This window comes from Manacus candei, unplaced genomic scaffold (assembly GCF_025592945.1).
Source record: "Manacus candei isolate 608988 ecotype Guabito, Panama unplaced genomic scaffold, ASM2559294v1 h1tg000023l, whole genome shotgun sequence".
NCBI lineage: Eukaryota > Metazoa > Chordata > Aves > Passeriformes > Pipridae > Manacus > Manacus candei.
Window position 1 is genome coordinate 10,223,963 of NW_026138071.1, and position 25,972 is coordinate 10,249,934.

Genomic DNA, 25,972 nt, shown 5'->3' on the forward strand with positions numbered 1-25,972 from the left:
TACCAATGAAAATTAAATTATGAAACAAATATTAAAAAAATATTTCTGGGAGAGTAAGACATCTCTTTTAAAACTGAACTCACATTAATGGCTGCTTCATTTTATACCTTTCTCCCCAAACTAGCATCGTGCCTTAGCTGTGTTTCACAAACCAGACTCCTTCCAAGCTAGTTAGACAGTGGCAGCTCCTCTAAGCTCAGTGGCTCTGTGTGCACTGGCAGTTCTCAGGTTCTGATTGTAAGGTCTTGTTTGTGCTTTCTATTTCAAACTATTGGCAGCTTTCTTATCATGGTGCTAATGCTATTACACCATAAACCTGAAGTTGTTTCTCAGAGAAATACTTCATCTGTTGGAAACATTTCCCTCTGAAGGACAGTTCATAGGAGAAGCAAAGATCTGCTTGGAATTCTATTGGATATACAGCTAGCTGTTCTGTACTGCTCTGGTGTTCTTAGTCTTCTTAGCTTGGTTTTCTCTCATCCATTCTACTTGTTTTGTTGCTAGTAGGTGAGAAAATAAATGTCTCTATACACTGATAATTAGATTAATTTCTTTATTTTGAGATAAGAATGCATGCAGATGCAGTAATTTTAAGAAAGAAAAAGTACTCAAAACAGTGGAAAGATTTTCTACATTTGTCTCCTAAAACGGTGGAGTGTGTGTCCTTATTTTTGTTTGTCTTCTAATGTAGAAACTTGGCAGTCACAATTCACCCTGCTCAAAATCTTCAGTCAGGTTTGTCATCTGAGCCAGATCATTGTTCACACAGCTTCACCTCAACTTTATTTCTATTTAGGCCTAAAAGTTTCATCCATAGGAATTCTGTGCTACTTGGGGAGGGGGCTAATTATGATCCTATGCTATAGGATACGTATATATATGTACTTCATAGGATACATATATATATGTACTTCATTAATAACTCTTAATTTAACCTGTTTTACTGGCAAGTAATCAAAATTTATTTTGTTTAGATGCATAATTGCAAGTTATGATTCTGTTCCGTCACTCACTGAACAACAGTGTTGGGGTTTATGTCTATGTCATCTGAATATCCCTTTGAATTAATTAATTAATTTCATTATTTCTGGATTTTCCAAGCCAGATAACATACATGTTAGGATGCATGTAATGAAATATGAGACTGACTGGGAAGAAAAAGTGACATTTTTTATATATCTGGTTTCCCAGAACATCAATATTCTTATTTTCTATTAGTTTTATTATGAAATTGGCACAGCATGACTTGCCTCTTACTCTATGTGCATGGCATTTAGTACAGTAGTATAATGTGACCTTGATATTTTCCAGAATGTTGCTGCTGAGTTAATTATTCTGGAAAGCTAATAAAAGGGTTGAAAGCATGGTTTAATTAAATTAATTTAATTGTTTCACAAAAAGGATGAAACATTTTTAGCTATATGAAAGAAATATTAAACAGGCCATCAATATGACCATTTTTTAATGTACTATGACACAAGCCCCGTTGGAGGATTCTACATTTAATTGTTCAAAATCTGTACCCACTGGAATTCTATCAGGTGCTAGGAATTTCAGGGTGGTCAAATATTTCATTCTACTTACAGACCCATTATTGTCCCACAGTATTTGGCAAATACATGATTTTTTTTTAAATGTTACTTATTTCCATTTCATGCATGTATGATTTATTAACACAATAATTTAAAAATAAAGTGTTTCTACCAAACTATAGGACCAACTCATAAAGTTAAAAAATATATAGCATAAAATATTATCAATTAAAGATTATCTAAGATTACATATCATAGCAGAAAACTACACAACAGTAGTTTACAAACAAATGTAATAACTGAAAAACTGATTGGGTATTCCCTGTTGTCTTTCCTGATGTCCTAGTTAGTTCCTAGCTTGGTATGTGGCAAAGACAACTTAGAATCATTACAGCTGTACCTTAAAACCTAGACAAAATAAACTCATGAGAGATGGCTGTGGAAAGAGGAGTAAAAGCAAAAATCAAAGTACAGGATGACGTGTTCCATACAATCTAGTTGTGTTGGGTTAAGACGTTGTCTCAAACCTTTACTGGATATCTCTGCCAGAATTAGCCTCCCTCCAAAAAAGTGAGTATCAGCCTTATTCACAGCTGTCTGCATATAAAATTCAGTCTATTTGCTGAAACCACTGATAAATGTGTTTGATCTAATTTACCAGGTTGTAATTTTGGGTACATAAGCCACTCCACCGAAATATCTGCTCCTTGCTACAGACATTGCTGCACCAGGCAGAAGAGTGGAGCAGAGAGATGGCATGATAAAGTCTTAAACTGAGTTAGGCAGATGTACCAAGAGTCACAGCTGTAAACTGGTAGAGCTGAAAATTACCATTTCTTAGTGTAATTATTAAAATCTAATTTGTTCACAGACAGTGAGAGCAACTATGGTTACTTCTCGCAGTGAGGGACTCAGGTATCTGAGATATTAAAGGTCAAAGCCCTAAAGGACTATCAGTGTTTACTCCTGAATAATTTTAGAGAATGGAATTAAACAATTTGATTAACTTTAGTCACTTGTAATGAGGAAGGAGACACTGGTGTTCTCACTGGCAGAATGCCACTGAATCACACCTGTTTAAACTGTCTGTTAAAGCAGCATAGATTCTCTGCTTTTCTATAGGAAGATAACGTGAGCTCACATATTTCTTCCAAGTGCTGTCTGATGGTGCTAAAGAAATTCCTGAATTAGCCTTAAGCACAGTAAGGTATTTTTTACCACCTTATGGAACATTAAATATAATTCTTTAAAAGTAGAAAGTTTCAATCTCATTTAGTTATGCTTTTGTTTATAAAATTATAAGTTACAGGTAAAAAGTTAGCAATATATGCTGCTTAAATTACGATGATATATTTTATAAGTCTAAGGCTAAACTAAGAAACCACAGAGTATGGCTCAGAATAATCTGTTTAGGTGTAAGTTAGAAAAAGAATAATTAAAACATGAGTTATAATTTATCTAAAAAAAATCCATTCTTAACATAATCCTGTAAAGGACCATCTCTCTGCTTCATTAACATCCTCTAAAGAAAACCATTCATTCATGAGTAGAGTAGATTTTCAGGACAGATCTAGATATTAACTGTACAACAAAACAAACTTGAGCTGATTAGAAAAAAGAGGTGGTCTTTCATTTTGAGTTATGGGCCAATCTAGGTAGTTATTTTTTTTTAGTGGGAGTTACAAATCTGATGCATTTCTGCATACATAAAGGAAAAATATTGATGGGACCAGGATTTATGCAAACTTCTCAAGAAATATGGCAGCATGGACAGAAATTATTATCAATTGCCCTGAGATGCCATCTCTCAGTTCCACAATGAGGACACGTATAGCCAATGAACTGGGTCAGATAATGTGCGAAGGCGAGAAACCAAAATATTCTGGGAGCAAAACCAACTTTGATCCCTTCTGACAACATAAGCAAGGCCTTTGCACAGGAGTCTATCACAGCTGGGAAGGCAGCCAAGAAACCTTGTATTCTCTTTTATCACAAACCCTGCCAAGTTATAGCTGATTTAACTATTGCAGATTGTCAGCCTATTAAAACTAATTAAATTTTAGACCAAATAGCCACAGCCTTTCTGGTTTTGCTAGAAATGATAACAGGATAGTTTTGAGGGAGAAAGTTCTGAGAACTCAGATGAAATCTGGACCAAATGTATTTTGTTTCACTTGAAAAGTTGCAGTGTTTTAGAAGAAACTTGAACAATGAACTGTCTTATTTGCTAAGGAATAAAGTAGTATGATCAAAGATAGCATGTTTAAAAACTCGATTTTTTCCTCATAAAATCTCTTGCTACATCGTGAGTATGAAATTATTAACCATCAAGAACGTCCAGCCATCTTTTCTGTTTTGGCATAGGAATGTACTTCAAATAACACCTCCAGGTCACTGCAGGCTACTATTAATGCAGTATAACTACACAATGTGAATTATTTTTGCATGTTTATAAGATTACTTAGTGGTAATGAATTTTACAACATCAAAAACTTTACTATAGTGAATTTTATGATATTAATGACTGTATACTTACATCAACAATCAGGAAGTCCAGCCAGCACCAGGCATTAGTAAAATATATTTGAAAACCATATGCTACCCATTTTAAAAGCATTTCCAAAATGAAAATATATGTAAAAACTTTGTCAGCATATTCCAGCATGGTCTTGATAGTTTTGCGTTGTTCAATATATATATCTTCAAAAGCCTATAAAAATATATCCAGGTATTACTACTATTTCACAGAATATGGATGATAAAATTAAGGAATAAATAATATTAAGTAAGTAGGTTAGAGCTAATCTTTCCCATTGTTCTTCTTCATCCTCTTATTTTATATCTTTTCCATCTTTAACCATATTACAAGTTGGAGCAACATTATGTATTCTTCCCTGTCTGGAATTGAATATATATATATATATATGTATGTATATTTTATTTTACTAATGTATGAAGACATAAACTCACAGCATGATTTTTTTATCCTCTGTGGTATTAAGAATCTTTCACATACACACACAGAAAACCCCAAACCTTTCTTATACAACGTCTAAGATATGTCTATTGCATTCTAGAAAGCAGCTAGAGGGATTCCATTTCTATCCTCCATCAATCAAACATATGTCTAAAAGTCAAATTAAAAAGCAATGTGGTTGCTAGAATGTACAACTATGCACATTTATATTGTAGCAACTGTTCAACTTGAGTAAAGCTGGAAAGGTAGGTAATGTAAATCTCTTTGAAAAGTGGTTGTTAGGTTTAATTTGCTGCTGCCCTCTTCCGTAGCTCCTGCCTTCAAAAAAGGAAGAGTATGAAGTAATTATTCCATTTCTTGGTATAGTCTTTCATAAGGAAAATTCAAGGAGTGGCTGAGCCTAGAAGGAATTAAGGATTTAAAACCATACATTTAGCTATATATTCACAGTTAACAGTCCTTTGTACTCAAATCTCTTGACAAACATGCTGAAAATTGGCAGGCAATTTAAACTCTGAGTGGCTACACTGTCTTAAAGAAAATTGCACAAGTTTTATTTTTACCCTGGTAAGACAAAAGTAGCACTAAAAAGGTGCATGTGAAATTTATCAAACTTTTTCAAGTTTGGATCAAATTTCATTCCATCCTGAAATGATAAAATGCAGGGAGTTTTATACAGCTCCAAGGAAAACAAGTCTTTCTGAAGCAAATTTGATTTTTGCTGTTGCTCCTAAAGAGATATCTAAACATATCAGCATCTGCAATTTTGTTCTACTTACTAGTGCTCCACTGCTGAGGAGAATCATGAATACAATGAAAGTCTCAAACCAGTTGTGTTCAACTATGCTGTAGCAGGTCTTTCTAAGATTCCACCAAGTTTTTCCTTTGCCATCCTCTATACTTACTTGACAACATGGAAATTTTTGCACACAACCTGCATTAGATTAAGAGACATTAGGATCCAAAAGCCAGTTACTTTAAAGTCAATATTTACTGTCATATCAATATTGTTAGAAGCTTAACTAATTTTATAATTTTTTTTTAATTAATCACTGGAATGCTGAATAGGATATCACATCACATAGGATGCTGAATATCTGAATTTAGATAGCTAATCTTGAGATAAACCAGACAATAGGAGACATAATTATGAGTAAAGTCAATCCAGAAAACATTGATTTTTTTTGACTGTTGGCATGTAACTGTTCCAACTGTTGGTGGAGTCACACAAAAATTTATTTGTTCCAAATTTAAAGGGCCCTTTCAAATAACTGAAAAGCATTTTGACAGCAGAAAAGTTAATGACCTTTCTTCATTATAAAATGTATGCAGTGGCCAGATAGATAAAGTTACTTAAAGCCTAGGGAAACCTTGTTTTTGCATCTGATTTCCAGCATTCTAGACTAAAAGTATTTTCTTTTGATTTTTGAGGTCAAGAAGGCCCACTAGACTTGAAACCCTCAAGAACTTAAATGTGCTAGTAATAATGTCAACAGTTATTCTACAACCTTCTGTAAAACAGGCTTCTGGTTCAAGAGCTTCTTCACTTTCAATTTCTGCTTGCTCGCCCTCTCCAGGAGGAGCAATATCAACTGTGCTGCCTTCTGATGAGCTTGATGCATTTAGTTTCTGCAAGTAAAGTTCCACAGAACAATTTTTCTCATTAGATACATATTCTGTAAGAAATGATACTGAATCAAATCATGCCAGTCTGACTTTTGAAGAATGGTAAACTTACAAATATGCATCACCAAAAGTAAATCCACGGTAATGACATGTACATTGTATAGTTCTGTTTCCCAGTTTATCTTCGCATAGGGAACATTTAAATATAATTTAGCTACTAACCTGATCCACGTACCTGACTTCTGAAGAATTCTCAATAGAATTAAAATGGGAGAGTCTACATGTACCCAACTCTTAAATTACTTCATTTTCTTTACTATTATACTGGATTACACTGAAAATGAGTCTTAGTTTTCTGAGTGAAATGAACTAACAGAAATCTCCACTAACACACACCTTATCTGGATTTAAAAGCTGTAAATATAATAGCATTTAATGGCAATTTTCTGCACAATTTAATTTTTTCATAAAGCACAAATTAACAGATCCAAAATATCTTCTTTGCATTCCAGTCTTGTGTGCTTATTGAAGGACTTCCTGATGTTCCTTTTATCCCAGATTTTTCTGTCATTCTACTACTTTTTTGTATAGTGAAATACTATAGCCCTTACTACAGTAAAAGCACTTCTAGATCTGAAAACTGCAAGAATTGAAGAGTGACATAAAACAACTCAAATAAAGAAACTTTTTACCAAGTACATTAAAATTCTGATCAGGTCAAAGTATTCATCAGTCATGCAAGACTGCCCATAATTTTGTCCTTTTAAGAAAGGACGAACCTGCTAATAATGCACAGAACAAATGCAATAATCAGACAGAGTTTATAACTTGTTTTCAGTTGTCAATGCTGTTCTGTCTTTAATTGTTTTCATCCAAAATACATTCTTTTTTACTGTGAAATAAGGCTTGTAATCAGAAAGCAACATTAAAAAAATCATGGCAGTGAAATTCTTCTGATTTATCCCATGTAGCTATAGTACATAGGAATTTCAAGGGGGAATGTAGAGTGCACCTATAACTTAAATCAATTGTACAAGTACTGATGTAACAAAAGGGCATTTGGTCACTGACAAGATCTGTGGGTTTAGTTTAGCAAATATGGTCAAGTCCTTTGACCTTTGGATGAACGCCATGTAGAGAAAGGATGAAGACCTTTCTACACAATTTTGTTGAGAGAATGTTTAATACCAACTACATTTCACATTTAGTTTTCAAGATAGTGACATTTTTAGAATATAAAAAAACCCCTTCTGTTCAGAGGATTTGAATGATTTTGCAACAAATAATAACAATAACTTGTTTTTTTAAAAAAGAGGCATTTCCATGTAGTCTCTTCTTCTTCACACTGCTGCAAATTAGAACTAGTTATTCAACTCTTCAGTTAAAACCCAGTCTCTTCAGGAAAATCTATTCGCAGCTAAGGGTTTTCTCTGCCAGAAATTAAGTAAACGGCACATATATCTTAATATAGCTTTGTAATCAATTCTTTCCTCATATTCAACTCTTATATGAGATGAATGAAGTTTAAAATAAAGGTCATGTTGGGTAATGGATAATTTCAGGGCTAATTTTCAAGAAGCTGACTTTTGCACACACATGCAAATGTAGTCAATATAGGGTCACTCAGACATCAGGTTGTTACTGCACTGTGACCAAAAATAAAGGACTTGTCACATAATAGAAAAGATTTCTGACAAGCACACAGGTATGAGTTTAAAAACCATTCTTTCCCTTTTTACGTATCATGATCTGTCATACATGGAAAATCATGCTGACAAATGTGAAAAGATTTGGATAAATACATTGAGAACTAGATGCTTCCAAAGTTTAGGTTTTTTGCTTAGTAAACATGTTAAAATACCTTGTTTCATTTTTTCATACTCAGCTTCCTGTATGATTTCCAAAATTTATATATGTAAAATAGTTACAGCCATATTGCCTCTAAATGGAATCATTTATTACTGGTCATGTAAATCTGTAAGTCTGGAATAAAATATTGCATATCTCATATTGTGAGAATATTTTAAATTTCATGATCTATATTGCATTTACAAACTGAAATGCCCAGTAACATACACTATATTAAGCATTATTAGCACACCACCTTATTATCCACACATACCCTTTAAAAAGGGTAAAATACTTGTGAATTAACTCTCTTTATATATCATAGAAATACCAAGAAATAAGAAGTCTGAAACTTGTCATTGAAATTATAGGCAGTTTCTTCATTAAATAAAAACCAAATGTTATGAACATAATTATCTGTCACATTCAAGTTAGGGAAATTAAAACTAATTCATGGCCTGATCCATCATTATTAAATCAATTACTGACTTAACAGCGGCAAGGTAAAGGTTCATAGTAAGCATCAATTCTAAATCTAGGAGTGCAAATTAAAAGGTAGTCAAAATTTTAACTGCATCTTTCCATGTAAACTCTGCTGCAAATAGTCCTGTCAGCATAGCTGCTAAAAACCACGTGACAAAAGTGCAGTTTATAACCAAAAAAACCTACTATAATTCTATTAAATAATTTTCACATAAAGCATTCCCTTCACTATTTTTCAAATAATCTCGAACAACTGCATTATTAAGAAAAAAAACCTCATTAGTTAATAAAACTCCTCTTCTTTGCTTCAAGACCCTAAATTAGGAAAGAATCAATACATTTTAAATAAGGTGACATTAATGATATTCTTTCTAGCAATGAAACTAATAAAGCTAATAGGAAGCTCAAGATTCATGATAGATTAGCACAGTCTTCTTTTCAGCTCATAAATGTGATTATCAGCTTCTAGAACACACCATGCCCTATAAATACTTCTTTGCATCTTCAATGATATCACATTTTCCTTTATAAGGAAACATTTGAAAGCGATTGCTTATGATGCAGCATTCTCAAGGCCTGAATCAGCAAAACAACATGCTTGACTAGAGCAGAAGCCTGAGCAATACTGTGAAAATCACACACACACACACACACACAAAAAATCAGACTACCTCAATGGGATTATATTTTTCTGAAAACAGCAATATCAATATTATTGTGTAGAATATAACAGAAAAAATGCTTCATCACCAACCCAAATACTTGGTTAATGTATGTATAATCAGCTTCCATAATGTCCTTTCAGAGCAATGCATCTCTTATCAACAGCTTCGATCATTAAAACAAGCTTTGACCAACAGCATATTAGTGTGCCCATTTACAAGAAAGCATTCACTTAAGACCCAGTCTTGCTCTCATTTGATTCTATTCTAGATTTCAATAAGAGCAAGAGCAGGCTATTTAAATTTTAAGCTTTACAAATGGCTTCATGATTCAAGTGACAATAAAAAAAAAAGGGATTCAGCCATTACAAATTGCCTTTAGTAATTCAGCCATGTGGTTTTATCCTTTGAATCTTGAAAGTTGCACTGTAATTGAGTGAAAAATATAAAATAATGAAAATTGATGATTCCAAAGTGATTCTAAACTGACTTTAACTCTCGGATGTGATGATATTTGATTTTTATATAATATTAAGAAAATTACTTTAAGAATCTCTTTCATTAGAGGTTTATTTGATGTTTAGAGCATATCTTGGTTTAAAATTTAATCAGTAAAATCTGAGAATTTTCAGAATACATACTAATTTTAATTTCTTTTGGCATCTCTGGGCAATTTAGACTACAATATAATATAAGTAGATAATACTGCACTATTATCAAGGGTACAAAATTAACTACTTGGTGATCCTTTTGAAGCCAGTAAACTCTGCCTAAAGGAAACAGCTTTCAATCCTGCTATAGGACTGAAATGTCAATCTCCTCAAAATTTTGATGCCTAGTTTTACTAAGATAATTTGACCTCCTTAGTTTCATATAACTTTGGCTCCTGTGCTGTCCCTATTCCTGAAGGCTCTGCCAATTTACTCATCAATGGAGGGCACGTTTGCCTATAATGAAAAAAACCTTAGGTTAAATATATATAGAATTTTATAAAAATTATGTTGACTACTCCATAGTCTTTCTAATTTACACAAAAGTCCTCCAACTCATTTACAGACCACTATTGTGAAACACATTCCAAAAAACCACTATTTATGAAGGAGTTTAAGATTTGAGAAAAGAGGATTTGTAAAATGTTTTGCTTTGAGAGTTCTTTAAGGAGAGTTATTTGCTGTCATTTTAGGAATTATGAAACACTTTTCTCTGCTTTCAGTTTATAAAACTCAAGATATGCACTGTCCCGATGAATCCAGTGCAGTTTGTAGCATCTTGGATATTTGCATTACAGTGCATCGTAATTTTAAAAGTTTAACACTGTAATTTTTACACAAGTAGCTACTGCAATAATTCAAATGTTATTCAACAAGGAGCTGAAGTCATGGCAGTAATCATTTCATAAATCACTTAACACATTTCATTAAACATTTACATTTATAAGGGCTGAATCAAAAAGGGTTGTTTTTATTTTTTAAAAACTATGCATGCTCCCTTTTTCTTTGGCTTCTTTAGCATATAACATTCCAGTACTTTTATGATCCATACTTCAAAACCTGAAGAGCATGCAGTTACTGCTAAAAACTGTATTTAAATATTCAGAAAAATCATTAGCAGAGTTAAAAAATATATGTTGGGGTTGCCAATCCCACCTGACCATGCTGTGATGTGAGTCCCGTGACTCAGCAGAGAGCAGCTGTGCATGTTTCTACTGTCTTGCAATGGATAGGGAAGGTACATAGCTGAAGAGCATGCAGGCCAGTCAAAATCCATTAAAAAGTGATTATATATATATATACATATATATGTATAACTTGCTTAGGTAACCTGTGTGAAAGTGGTGACACGTTGCTCTACCTGGTTAAAAAGCACCAGAGCTGCATTCTTGATTGCTCCAGCTTGGTTTTACCCCTGTGAGAAGTAAGAATGGTAGGTAGTGAAGTTCAAGACACAGGATCACTAGTTTTCCTCTTTTTGGAATCTCTAATTCAAACATGGCTTTAACACAATTAAAACATTATTATTAAATATTTTATTATTAGTTGGAAAAAGGGAAATACATACCACCTGAAATATTCAACAAACTTTTCTACAGAACTTGTTAGTTTATTTTAGAGAAATTAGAAATGCAGAAGCTAGAACTAGTAATCTGCACTCAGAAATTGTGATGCATAAATAAAAATAGAATGAATAAAATTAACAAAGACATGGTTAGCAGATTTGGAAACTATTTCTGTATTTATATAGTGCTTAATGCATATTAATGAGAATTTTAAGGGGTTTGTTTGTTTCATGTTCTAGTCTTCATTTAACTAGGTGATTATCTCTTTTATTTGAAAAATATATACATACAGTAGGCAAAATACTTTGAAGCTGTATGGCTTCCCATTCTTCCTTCATCCTCTAATAATGATAGAACTTCTAGATCTCGATGAAAATAAATTTCTTCAATTTCTTTTCAGATTAAATGTGATGAATTATCATATTGTGTAGGTTTCTAGTTTAGATTTAGTATGCTATACACTTCTGACTCTATAATCTTTAATTGTTTCAAAAGAGGATTGTATTGGTGTCTTACAGTGGAACATTAGTGTATCCAGAGATATGGTATAAATCATTATCCACAGCTAGTCTATAACTTAAATAGTTTGTGACTTTTGAAGATACTGTCCCAGAATTGGTCAGTTTTAGAAAAGATAATTTAGCTAGTTAGACATTTTAAACATGGTAAAGAATCATCCAACAAATTGATCAAATACTACTGGGTCTATTTTGACTAAGAAATTTTTTGAAGCCCAATGATAATGCTTAACTTTTGGGAATGTAATGACTCTGTTCTTGTCTTTTTAACTTCACCTAGGCACAAAGGCACTAGTGAAGCCAATCAGAAAATTAAACTTATTCTTTGTTTTGAAAATTTAGTAGATCAGATAGATGATGAAGGATATTTTTAATTTTATCAAAATCATCTGCAGTGATTTCAGAAGTCAATTGAGTAGCCTTACTTCTCCATTCTGAATTTATACTTACTGTATATATACTGTAGATAGAAAGGGTTTTGGAATTTTGAATGATAGAGGCCTATAGGTATATGCATTTCTTCAGTTGTAAAATAAGCTTTCTGTAACTGAGGAATATATTTGAAATTATTTTTCCATGTTGAAATGCAAAACTTTATTTATAAAATTGTGAATCAGATATAATGAACAGTTGTTAAGTGGCATACAATATACAATAGTTAGGAGTCATGTTTGGTAAGATTACCATAGTGTAGTCATTTTACTGATTAGAAGCATATTTTATAATAGAAACAGCACCCACAATGCTAATGTTAAAACCCACCAAATTATCCCCATTAGTTACTTCTAATTTTCTTATTATCTTCAAAGTTAATGGTCTTGAGTATCTTATTTTCAGAACAGAAATCTGGGGGGGTTTGTGATGATTATTTCATTGGGTGTTGCACCTCTATTTTCTGATTATTATTTAAAAAACCTTCAAATATCAATGAAATGTTTGCTTCTTTCAGGTACTTTCAGCCAACTATTGCTCTAAAACATTGGGTAATTTATAATCTAATAAATATTATTGTCCTGTTTCATCCAAAGAGAGTTCCTCAAATTTCTAGTGATCTGTATTAGAAAGATCTTTTTTAGGTCTGAAAGGTGCAACTAGATTTCAGAATAGGTTCTGGCAGATTTGGGAAGTTATTAACTAGGAAATTAATTAGAATGTGTTTTCATGAAACGGAAAAAAAAAAAACAAACAGGAAGAAAAAGAACTAGCCTCCCAAAAGAAGTTCTGTGACTAGAGTTATTTTGTACCATAGTATATCTGATAATAAATATAGGAAATATTACAATTTGTTCCTCACTCACCCTCAATTACAATATCTATAGTAATTACCCGCTCCTGGCATATTCCTCAGGGGCACATAGCCCCTACCCCACTTTTGGCATGACAGACTTCAAATAATCATTCTGCTCTTAATGTCAGTGACAGTCAGTAAGACACCAGAAAAAAATGAATCATTTTACAGTTCCTGTGCAGATGTAGCTTCCCACAGCTCTGTTGTTAAATAAAATGTTATTATAGGGGATGCTTCTTCAAAGTATTTTAAATGCTAAGCACTGCCACAGTTAAGGCAGGGAAAGTTCTGCTCCATCTCTTACCCCTCCTTTTGCAGACCAGGCCTTCTAGCAGAAATGTTGTCTCAGTGGTACACCATGAGAGGCAAAACAAAGCAAATGATGGTGTACTTGTCCTAGAGAGGTAACTTAAACACTGCAACAATGGACTCTTTATCTTCCTTAAAAGACAATCAGAAGGCAGCAAAAGATTCAACAGTACTATTGACATGGTAGGAGAAGACTGGGAACCTTCACCAATTCCAGTCACATGCCAGAACATCTGTTCATATATTAACAAAGCCAGTGGATTTTTATACACACAATAAAACCCCCCCACTTTATCCTTTCCCTAGAAATCATCCTAAAGGAATAAGGAATCCAGAGCCAAAAGTGCAATTAATACAGCATTCACAACTTTCAGGGCACTGTCTGATTAGATACTGTTCACAATATGCACACTTGCACTGTATGAACACGTCAGAGCCAAACACTATGTGTGATCAGAATTTGCAGGAAGTGTTATAGTTCCAGCTTTGCAATGGTATCAATTGTAAGGAAATACTGAGGCTGCACAGAAGTGCTAAACCTATCCTAACCCCACCAAAAATTTCTCCACGATTTCTTATTATAAACACCATCCATCAGTTACTGCTGGATTTCCCACAGTCACCTGAAATTTCCACTTTCAAATTGCTTATATGGACTTTTGGATTTGATTTCTCTTCCTGAAGACATATGGATACAAGTCCATAAAAAACCCCCACAAAATCTCTTTTGATTTGTTACCATCCAGAAACTTCAGGATGGCCTTAGAAAACAAAAGCATAATGCCTGAACCAAGCAAAGATGGGGATGAACAGAGCAATTGACTTGTCAAAGTCACCTTGAAATTGGTATTCAGAACTTCTCAGCACAACAACAAGGGCTTTTACTCCTTTTTCTTGTGCATATATATCACATATTCACCTGGAAAGCAGAGGAGTTTCTGTCTTAGCATTGCATTTGGTTTTGTCCTCAGCTGTTTTGATAGAATATACAGCAGTACACTGTAAACTGAGCCATTCAATCTACCTTAAAGAAGAAATAAACAAATAATACCTATGGCACAACCAGTGACCTGCCTTATAGCACAGACCCACAAACACTGAGGCAGAGAAAGGGGTAAACACTGCCAGGGGATCACTAGCCAGGCGTGGATGGGAACTTCCCAAGTTCTTCTGCTGCTGAGTATGACATGTCATGCAACCATACATTTAGCATCTGCATAGACTATAAGCCCCTCAACTTCCTAAATGCATATTACAAACCTTTTAAAAAGTAACATATACAGAAAATTTCTAGGCTTGTAACTTCATAAAATGAAGTTACTAGCAAGGCACTTATCACTGTATTTATGAGAACTAACCACAAGGAAAGCAGTAAATGTATAGTAAAATATAATTTAAAAAATCAGAATATATGAAAAGACATAGAAGACTTTGCTAAAAGTTCATTGGAAATGACAATCAACTTTTATTAGATCAGCTTACAAGAAAAATACTGAACTCTCAGGCTGAAACCCTGAATGGTTTTTTTTGTGATACTAATTGATCTCATAACTTACACCACTTTACACTTCCTGTATCTCTTATATTCTTAAATTGCCATGGATAATCACTACTGCTATACTGTCTTATATATCTACATTGAAAAAGTTTTTTTCATAACTGAGCAACTTAGTTGGGTGATAGAATATCTTGTTCTTCATCTTACAGCTGTTACACAGAGCAACATTCTTTGCAGCTGCAAATAAGCACACACTCTTTATGTTCCTTTATGTTCTTTAGCAAAAGACCCATACTATGATTCAGTGGATCATGGCTGTCCCCTAATTTCATGTGGTATAGTTTGCTAGTGCTGAGGAATACATAATTATTTGCAAATATAGCAGCTATACAGCTATGATAAAGTCATGAATGCAGGGCTTCTTTATAGAAGAGCTTTCTTTATGGTAAACAAACCCTTTTGTATCAATGAGTTATCAAACAACATCACAGCTTCTAATCTAATTCAAAACAAATTTATCTATGGTTCCTGACCCCTTAAACCTCAAAGTTCCTAAATTTCTAATGGCACTGAATATAATCATATTCTGATAATGCATTTATTAGCTTGTTGTTGATCACTACTTAAACAAAGTTTTCCTTGAATACCATCAGCACCTGTTCATGATCACTTTTGGTATTTGAGCCACCTAGATTTCAAAGCACATGGCATTTGGTTTTTAGATCAGCGTCTGTCAGTTTGCACAATAATAATAGTATAAAGCTTTCAAGTAAACTGTTTCCACATGCATCTGTATTACAAGATCATTCTGCTCTCCAGCATAACTTGAGATACTGATTTAGCATGACATTCTTTGGTACCTGGATTACTTTAATGGTCTCTGAACCCAAAATCTATACGAATATTACTCACAAAACTTTTTAGATGATCCAGAATACATTAGTGATTTGTGATGTCTCAGGGTTAATTTTTAGAACTACCCTAAGTATCAAAAAAAATATTTTTTCTCCACTTATATTTGCTTTGGTGTCTATACTTGATTGGTCCTTAGCCTTCTACCCTTATTCTAGAAATTCTTATTGCATTGTAGGCACTACAGAAAGAATGCTTTATGAAATGTGTGCTAGTCCTAAAACTTCAAAAACTGTGAAAGAAATAATCATATTTAAAACCAAACATCTTCCAAATGTTAATAAACAAAGTAATAAAAATATAAACTCTAAGGACCCTCTACTATACCATCATATAGGGTGATTTTTTTTTCTTGAATTATAAGTACATAAAATTCTAAAACATAAAATATATTTACACAGGATATTACAGTTTTTAAACAATTCTAAATATGTAATTAAAACATGAAAATGCATGACAATTCACTTGTTAAGATATGAAAAATCCTACCTGTTTGCTTTCTTCCATATCAGATTCGCTGCTAAATTCTTCTGTATTTAAATTTTCAAAATCTGATTCTCCAACTGCAATGGGCACTGTCACAGTGAGGCCTGGGTTGTTTATAAATGACATATAATCATTTTCATCAATTACATATTTTTCCACACTGCTGCCTGTGCCCACACCACTGGTGGTTCCATTCCCGTCTTTCAGATAATTCAGATCTTTGCTTATTTCAACAGCAGTATGATTGGAAATGCAGCTGTCTTTCTTGTTGTTTAGCTCTTCAAGTGCTTTGATTTCCTCTAAAGATTTCTGCTTTCTAACGAAGGCTTTTTGGATGAACTCCTGTATCTTTTTTTTGACATAATCTATTCCCTTCTGGATCCTTGCCACAGCAATCTGGAGATTGTTCATTTCATTATCATCATCTGTAGCAGCAAGGTTGTCTGAACTAAATGAGCTCAGCAGCAAGGCCAGAAATAGGTTCAATACCTAAAAGATGAGAGAATACAGAGGTATAGTAAATACATACATATAAGAAGTGTTAGACTTGGCAATCCTAGGTTAACAGTTGTACTTGATGATCTCAAAAGCCTTTTCCAATTTAAACGATTCTATGGTTCTAAAAAAATTAGTAGAGCAGGTTGGTGGTCAAAAATAACTTTCTGGGGCTCTGCACATTTCTGTTGACAGTGTCAAGACTGCAAGGTCATGGAAAAGACTGGGATACAAACATTTTGAACTCTATTTTATAAAAATTTAAATCATGTTAAAATATGTCACTAAAGAAAGAGAATTATGACAGATAATGAATTATAGGTTTTAAGCATATCAGAATGAACTACAAAGTTTAACTATAAAAGAAACTTAAAAATAAAGTGTAAATAATGCATTCTATTTATAACATTGATTCTTAAGAAGTTCTCACCAATTCAATATTTATCAATTGAAATTTTAAATTTTAACTTGTCAGCTCAATTTAAAATTTTTCTATAAAGGTTTCTTGTACAATTTTGAGTTAGAAGATTTTAAGCACATTTTTAGGCTGGATGGCAAATCACTCTGTGTTTAGTTTTTTGGGGTTTACACCTAAAAAGCCCCGAAGTTCAGTACTTAAATTCAAGATATTCTAAACAAGACCAGATACAATATACATTATTTTTATTAAGTCAGAAGTACAAGTGCTGGAGTTAGCTGTAATGAGAGTACTTCTGAAGAAGCAGCTTTCCAGAAGCTTGTGCAGCATAAACTGTATTATTTCAAGAGTAGTGAGGAAGACATTTGAATTTAAACAGCACCTCTAAATTAGCTGCAGCACTCCCATGATAAGGTGTCTGATTTGACATTTTGGTGTACTTCTAAATTCCTATACCCATTGTAAGAGTACTTCAGTGTATAAAAATGAGTGAAAAAAGGAGAAGGGAAATATTGTATGTTTTCACCCCAAATTAGTACATTCAGATTAATTTTTTAATTCTAAACAGAAGTATGACAAACATTTTCATTCCATAGCTCTAAGTCCTGTACATTTGCATTAGAGTTAATGCTCAAAAATGTTCATCACGTACCACTAGGTTTCCAATCACCATGACCAGCATGAAAACAATAAGGCACATGGTTTGGCCAGCAACCTCCATGCAGTCCCACATCGTTTCTATCCATTCTCCACACAGCACTCGGAATACAATCAGGAAAGAGTGGAAGAAGTCATGCATGTGCCAGCGTGGAAGTTCACAGTCACTGGAGATCTTGCAGACACATTCCTTGTAGCTTTTCCCAAAGAGCTGCATCCCAACCACAGCGAAAATGAACACAATGATGGCCAGCACCAGGGTCAGATTGCCCAGAGCCCCCACTGAGTTGCCAATAATCTTAATCAGCATATTTAGAGTTGGCCAAGATTTTGCCAATTTGAAAACTCGAAGCTGCAAAACAAAAATGCAGAGGAATCATTAGTGTTAGTTATGAAATAGAAGCTAGGATCAAGTTGTTTAGCAGAGCGTATCAATTTCTGTAGATTAATTTGTTCTTCAGTAGGAACATACTATTATTTTAATGGAAAGCAGCAAACATGAAGTATTTGTCAAAAATGCATTGTTCAGCATTTCTTTCAAGTGATGCACATAGTAAAAAAATCTAAATTTGTGTTTGTATGACATTTTATTTTAATATTTTTAAACATCTATTTAGAGATGATTGAGGAACAATTCTTCAAGACATTTTAGAATTTCATACTCTTTTCATCACCTTCACCATACCCTTTTTGCTGGTTTGGTTGCACATTTTCCTCAGCACTGCATTAAGCTTTTCATGCTTAGTTAGAGGACAATTTTTTAAGCAAAAAGTTGATGCTGATATTGTGATGTCCATTCAAATCATAAACACTAACTTAAAAACAATATTCATGACCCAAACTATGTTATGTGAAGCTGGTTACCATTGCAAGTAGTGCTAATAAAATAAGTCACTGCTTCCTATTCTATATATTAGGAGATAACCTAGGTTTCCAAGTCATGTGATAACTACTGGTAAGAAGGACTTTCAAATCATGAATCCTGTGGCTCTAGAAAACATCTGTAAATTAGTGTACAATACTAATTGATATTAAAAATAAATTTTTAGTAGAAACTCAATAATATTTAAACATAAATGTTATCATAATCAGCTTTTTGACTCTTTGTTATATACAATGGAGTTACCAGAAGTTTTTTGTTGTTGCCCATTGAAATAAATGTGTAGAGAGGGTCGGCTTAGGGTCTTTACAAGTAACACAAAGCAATGTTCACAATATAAAGACAAAAAATGTCATGATACTTTATGCTGGTGACAATATGTATGTTTTTACAGATATTTAGCTCTAATGATTCTTAATGAAATCAGTGTAATGAAAATGTACAAAATTTTGAAAAGATAGCAGTTAGGGTGGCAAAGGATATCTGTAGGATAGAAGATTAATAGAATAATTTTGATACCAAAAGATATTGAAGGATATAAGTCGACAAACACCTTATCAAACATGGCTTGCAAATTAGGCATATAGGAAAAATAATGACAGCTACTGAATTTTACAATATATATTTAAATATAATTAAATATTTTAATTGTTACAGGCACCAGCACTTTTTTTATTATTTTGAGTGAGACAATTGCATGCAAATATTTAATTATCAAGGTATTTACCAATCTGAATGACCGAAGAACAGATAATCCTTCAACATTTGCCAGACCAAGCTCCATTAAACTAAGGCTAACGATAATACCATCAAAAATATTCCAGCCTTCCTGGAAATAATAATAAGGGTCCATGGCAATTATCTTTAGTACCATTTCTGCTGTGAATATTCCAGTGAATACCTGAAACAAAATGTAATTAATTAATTGAATTGTTAGGAGAAATTTATATACCTGAGTAAATTGCTTTATGCAACTCGCATTCTCATACCTGTTACTATAAAGAACAGTTGATTGCTATCTCTAAATGGCATTTAAGTATTTCTAAACACTGAAAACTAATTACTAAATCAGGACACATATAGTAGGACAGAGTTTTGATAAGCATACAAAAAGCTATTGACCAGTCAGCAGCTCAGCTCCAGCTCAGATTTGACTGTGCGTGCTGGACCATCCATGCAGCAAATGATGTGATGTGATCTGGTGTTTTCAGTCCCGTTTTAAGAGGATAGTCCCAGTAAAGTAAAAGAAGGTTTGACAGCAATTTTTTTCCTAGCTCACAGTCTAAATAGAAGCGTTAGAAGATACTCTCTAATGTCTGACTCTCTAAGGACAGACTCTCTAAGGACTGTCTTGTAGGAGAGAGTTGAGGAGTTTGTGTGGAATAGACAGGAGAATTTGGAGTTTCTTGTACTGGGCTTTTTGTAAGGATATAGAGGTTTCACACACAGCTACCATGCGGTGTGACAGCTACTTCCTTTTGTGAAAAAGAACTTCAGGATAATAATGTTATTTGAAATATCTGGAAGTGCCGAATGTGAAATTATCAATGCTTCTTAGTGTTTTAAGTCCAGGATGTAACTCAACAATCTTGCAATGAGTAGTGATCAGTAGTTCATGGAGCATAATAAAGATGTTTTGGAGCATGATGTAAAACCATAAAAACATATGAATATTCTGTACAACAATCAAAAGATATCCTATATCAAGTCTACTAACATACACCAATGTACTCTGCTACTGCCCTGCGAGAGTTCTTTACCTGGCTTGTTCTCAGTCCTACTATAAAGTTTTATGGTAGCAAAGCTAACTTTTTACAGCACTATATAACTACACTCATAATTACCTATTAGTTTAAGAGGATTAGGAGGTGGATATAATGCTGCAGAAACATTCACCATTGTCCAAGAGTAAATTTTAAAGTGTATACTTTTAACAAACTAGAGCTATAGCCAGAAACATTATACTATTAAATTGATATATAAGAGATGTTTCTGTATTATCAGAAGAATGTAACAGGTATTGCTATATGTGGTAAAAAGAACACAACAAAGAAAATTATTCTTGACAAAACTCTCATACTTGTCAAAATAATTGAAAAAAAAAGCCATGAAAAAGATTTCGTTTCAAGATATTTCCTATTCCACCCACAAACTACTTTTTCTTCAGCATAACCACATCCTTAAATACAGAAATACACTTTAACAGAAGTAAACGCAAGTTTTCTTATAATTAGGAATTTGAATACTGAATGAATTTTACTATTATGGAAAATTAATCATTGCATTTTAGAACTACCTCTTCAGTCAGATTTGTCGTATTTAATTTATTGTCAAACACACTGTGATGTCACAAGCAAAGAGTAAATTAACATAATTTGAATGGAAAGCACAAAATTAAGGTTAATAGATTAATACAGCAAGGAATAGAGAATTTAACTGAAACCAGCAGGAACAGTATTCAGTGCACATATATAGTCCTAATTAAGGATACCAAATTGTTACAAAGGTAGTTAAAAATATGCTAGCTTAGAGTAAAAAAAAAAATATGAGATGGGAAAAAGCAGAAGACCTTGTAAACATAAATAATTGGAAAGAAACAATTTTACCAATATGACAGACCAACATTTTAAACTACAATATTCTGTAATCTGTCATGAACATAAGAATATGGTGCAGTTAGATCTTGGTCCAGGAGAAAGGAAACTGTAGTGCACACAAGAACACACAGGTAGTAAGTTCAATTTTAGTTCTATTTTTAAAAAACGTCATAGAAGGATGTATTGCTAGTACATATGAGGAAAATGTTTAGACTTTAAAACATTCTCTGACTGAGAAATCTATTAGTGTTCCATTTAAACATTAGCTGGCTTTTCAAAACTAATCTTTTTGAGTGATTAGTTCAGAACACTTGGTTGGTTTTGATTTTCAGGACTGCATGCTGTGTGAGTCAATCCAGACCTCTCCTATGTAAACTACTGGTAGTTACATGAGCTGACAAAAATTTAAAATGTATGAATCTGCCTCTGAAATAAACACTTGCAAGGTTCAACCCTCTGCTTCCTCAGCAGTAGAAGCAAATGGAGAGAAACAGATAAGAACATGTAAGTGTTATGTTACATTCAGGTATCTGCTGAGAAAAGGAATTACATGTAACCCTAAATCTCTGGATCAGGTTAAAAATGGGAAAGGCATCACCAATAAACTCAGAGATAAAACATGCCTTTTTTTAGAGATTAAATAGTAATCTTCTCATTTATTAAGTATTTTTAGTTACCTAAAGCGGCAAGGACTTACTGGTAACAAGAAATATGCCTTTTTTTTGGAAAAGTACTTTCACGGTAGTGTGACAAAAAAATTCTAAGAGAAATTCTGACATCTGAATATTTAATTTTGTACAGAAGAAAAATATTTTCTGTTATGGAATATCAGTACCATAATAAAAATTACATAATCTACCTTAACATTTTAAAGAAAAAACCCAAGGTAGACGTGAAGAAATGTGGCATTCCAGTGAAGACTGCACTTCCATACATATTCAGTTATTTCATTATAGTAGTTACAAAATAGATTCCTGAAGGTTAAAGGCCAGGAAAAATTGCTTTACCTGTGAAAATCATATATATAATTTCTAAACCGATTATAAAAAAAACCGTAGAATAAATTTAAAAGGAATTTATACATTTCTTCTTTTAGAAAAGGGTATTTACACCAAGTAGTGCATGACAAACCACTTACCAGGTTCCCCACAGAAAGGACACTGCTAAACTGTTCTGTCATTGGGTAATGTTCCATGGCCATAAACAAGGTGTTTAGAACAATGCAAATAGTTATAGCAAGATCAACAAATGGATCCATCACAACTAAATTGACGATGTGCTTTACTTTTAACCATGGACTCCAGCAATCCCAGATCAAGAAAGTATTTGCAAATCTGTACCAGCACGGTGGGCATTTCTGTCTGGATTCTTCAAGCTCTGAAAGAAAATAGAAAAAATGAATATTCCGATTGTATCCTCTGGAAGTTCTTGTTTAAAATATGGAAAAAGATTGTATCATTCAAATAAACAGCTCTTACTAACATAGGTGTTCTCTCACTTATGTTTAGCCACCTAAAAGTAAGGCACCTAATTTATTTAAGCTCCTCTGCAATCAGTGGACAGTGAAGTACATTCACTAAAGGGTGAATCATCTCAATATCTGCCTAAAGAGAGAAATGTGTTTGTCTTCCCCATGACAGTAGGGAGAATCTAGACATTTAGTTTAGGTTACTTGACTTGCTTACAGCAGATGTCTTAATTTTGGATATTAAAAGTTAACATGACTCACTCATCAGAGAGCTGATGTATATAATTAGTATAAGCTTCATAAAAGATTAACATTTTTGTGTTAAGTGTATGAGGACATATTTTGATTTCAGATACTAAAAGTGTTGTATTTGCTACTACACTGAACCACTACAATATCAGAGAAATTATTTGGTGTGCCTATCTATCATTTCTTATTTGAATCAATATTTTTAATATACTGAATGCCTATTTTCTTATTTTAATTAGTATTAGCAGAACAACTCTGTTGAGCAACTGCAGAACAACTGCTTTCAATTAGAATCTTTTCATTTCCATTTCATTGTCAATATTTTCAAAGTTACAGAAGAATATTAACTTCTACTGAGTTAATAATAGCAAGGATGAATATCTAATATGATGGGATGTTTGAGGACAGCCCAGAAGGAAGTTTGATGTTTGCCTAAATGAGAAATACTTATACTAAAAATATATAAGATATGGACACAAGTTTTGATAAAATTTCTACATAGTGGCATCAACCCAATTCTGAAATTTCCCATTTTTCAGGCATTCCTTAGAGCACAGAGAGATCTCTATCATCATGACACTTATGGGTGATTTTGCTAAAATAGCAAGCATGCTGTTTTACAGATTTCCTAATAAGGACTTAGTGCAAAAATCTACATTTTGAGGACCAGTAGATTGAATTTTTGTTTCTAATATTGTTGTATATGGGTGGAATTACTGGAATTTCAGAGGTCTGTTGTCAGCTTTCAAACTGATAGAAACAAACAAGTTCTAACAGAAAAGGGTATCATAAGTAGCAAAAGACTTCTACAGTCTTTATAAACCATAACAAACACAGTGCTTCTGAAGGAATATATGGATCAGGTGGAATAATCACATTTCAGAACATCTAACTCAGAGTGCTAAAAGTAAGGATGTGACTGGGCTTGGACAAAAGAGGCCACTCATACTGGACACTGAGTTGACACAGGAAACTCCATTGCTGCACTTGGCAACTTCTGAAGTAGTGGAAACCAGATGTGGTAAGGAGGTCACTACTGGGACAGCTTAGTTTATGTTGACATGTTTTTTCTGGTCAGGAGGATGGAAGGACAAACTATGTATCTGGAGGAAGAGTGCAGCACCCTCTAAGGAGACATCCTGCTTACAGAGAGGAGAACCAAGAATTGCACTGAGAATTAAGAGGTCCCAACAGCTCAAACTTGCTGTAAAGGCGATATAAACCTTATATTTCTGACTACATTTAGTTTGGGATCTACCTGAGAGCAAAGGGCTTCAGAACTCACTTAAAAATTAAATTTTGATACTGGCTTAATTACACTATAAAGTTTCTTGGTAATTTTCTGTCCATTTAGAGCATGGGCTGAAGCACATCTTCAGGGTTGGTCTGATTATAATAACTGCCACATTTTGCCAGTATCCAGTTGGTAGATCCTTTAAGCTTATAAAATACTTTAAAGGCATATGTGTGAAAAGTGAACATACTCAGTTTCCATTAAATAAGAAAAAAAATCCCAACATTGTATGATTTTTAATATAGCAAGTATAATATTTTTTTATCTTTGATGGCTAAGCAAGTTTAAGAAATGCTTAAGAAAGACACTATGTGCCTTGGCATGAGTTGATTACAGCTGTTCTTTTTTTCTTTAAAACTATATTTCTCATTCTAATTTCCTATTGCCTATCCTTGGATTTAAGTTTTAAGGGAAATGACTCTTCTAGCATGTCACTGCCTTTATCATGGCAATTCCAGTCTACCTTAATTGATTTTTCGTGCAGATGTCTAATGGGAAGAAAATCCCTACATACTCTGTTTGAGTCTGTAGCAATCCCCTAGCTATGATTATTTTATCTCTGTTAGTCCACTCAGTAGAGTAATATTTTGGAAGGTGTCATGAAAAATAAATGGCTAAGCATTTACAATGCGTAAATTATCTTGGAAATGCTCAAAAGCCTTTTGCATCTGATGTACAGAGATTTCACATGTCCAGTTTTACATTTACAAAGGAAATTATTTAAATAATTTTTCTGTACATGTAGTTAGCAGAAATTCAATGAACTGCCTGTCAGATAAAATGCATCAAGTACCTTCCATTGTATTTGTAAGTATGCTGGCTATGCTCATTGCTCTTTGTCTTGCAGCAGACTCTTCCAGCATTTCCATGGAAATTTGATAAGAACTCAATCTTCTTTTCCTTATTTCTGTTTCTGTAGTGGTGCCCTGTAAATGAAATACTGAGGAATTAGATCATCCTTTTCAAAAGCCAATTAACAATTGTAGTGAAAATCAAAATCAGCTTTGTGCAACATACTAAGCTTTTCTTACACACTGAAGGTTTCTGTTCCTGTAGAGATTTCTTTCTTCTTCATTGAGGAACTCACTACTTTGTACATTGCTGTAAATAATCAACTGGAAGAACCAGTATCAGTGCAATGTGGGACCAGAGGTAGTTGTCATTTAAATGACTGGCTGAACAAAATTTTTGCTAGGTATCTTTTGATTATTATCTTTTGATAATCTTTTGATTATCTTTTGAAAATTGAAACATGACACCTTAATTTCCCACAGCTAGTCATGTTAAATAATGAAAGAGTGAGTACAGAGAAAAGTGAACTTTTATTTAAGAAAGTAACCTGGATACAAGAAGCATGAATATAATTTTAGGAATTAAGTATATCTAGAATACCATTTAATGTATTCCTAACCTAATTCTCACCCACCACAATGCTCATACAGAGTTTGTGATAAATTCTTGCAATGAATTTGCAAGTCCCCTTTGTTTTGTATGGCTTCTAATTATCTTTTCAAAGCAATAATGCTCAACTCTGATTTAAATGTGACTATCATGTCACTACTCTGCATCATGTAGGTGTCCTTACAGTTGCTTTGCTTTTCTTCTAGACTGTTACCTAGGGATCTAAGCATAGGAGTGGGATTAAAAAGCTCCTAAATCTTGGTTCCTGCTTTACCACTGATTCTGTGATTCAGAGAAATCACTTACTCTTTTTCACAT

The 25,972-nt window shown here is 33.3% G+C and overlaps 1 protein-coding gene across 2 annotated transcripts in view; it reads right to left on the reverse strand.

The window, feature by feature from the left end:
* LOC127471000 (sodium channel protein type 2 subunit alpha-like) overlaps positions 1 to 25,972 on the reverse strand; it is a 73,592-nt gene that overhangs the window by 14,483 nt on the left and 33,137 nt on the right. For both annotated transcript variants that reach the window (XM_051787240.1, XM_051787241.1), the window contains 8 exons: positions 25,047 to 25,179; positions 22,381 to 22,619; positions 19,373 to 19,546; positions 17,761 to 18,117; positions 16,199 to 16,684; positions 6,018 to 6,138; positions 5,289 to 5,443; positions 4,069 to 4,242 (listed from right to left, as the gene is read on the reverse strand). In XM_051787240.1, coding sequence (XP_051643200.1) covers positions 4,069 to 4,242; positions 5,289 to 5,443; positions 6,018 to 6,138; positions 16,199 to 16,684; positions 17,761 to 18,117; positions 19,373 to 19,546; positions 22,381 to 22,619; positions 25,047 to 25,179 — 1,839 coding nt within the window. The remainder of the gene's footprint in view (positions 1 to 4,068; positions 4,243 to 5,288; positions 5,444 to 6,017; positions 6,139 to 16,198; positions 16,685 to 17,760; positions 18,118 to 19,372; positions 19,547 to 22,380; positions 22,620 to 25,046; positions 25,180 to 25,972) is intronic.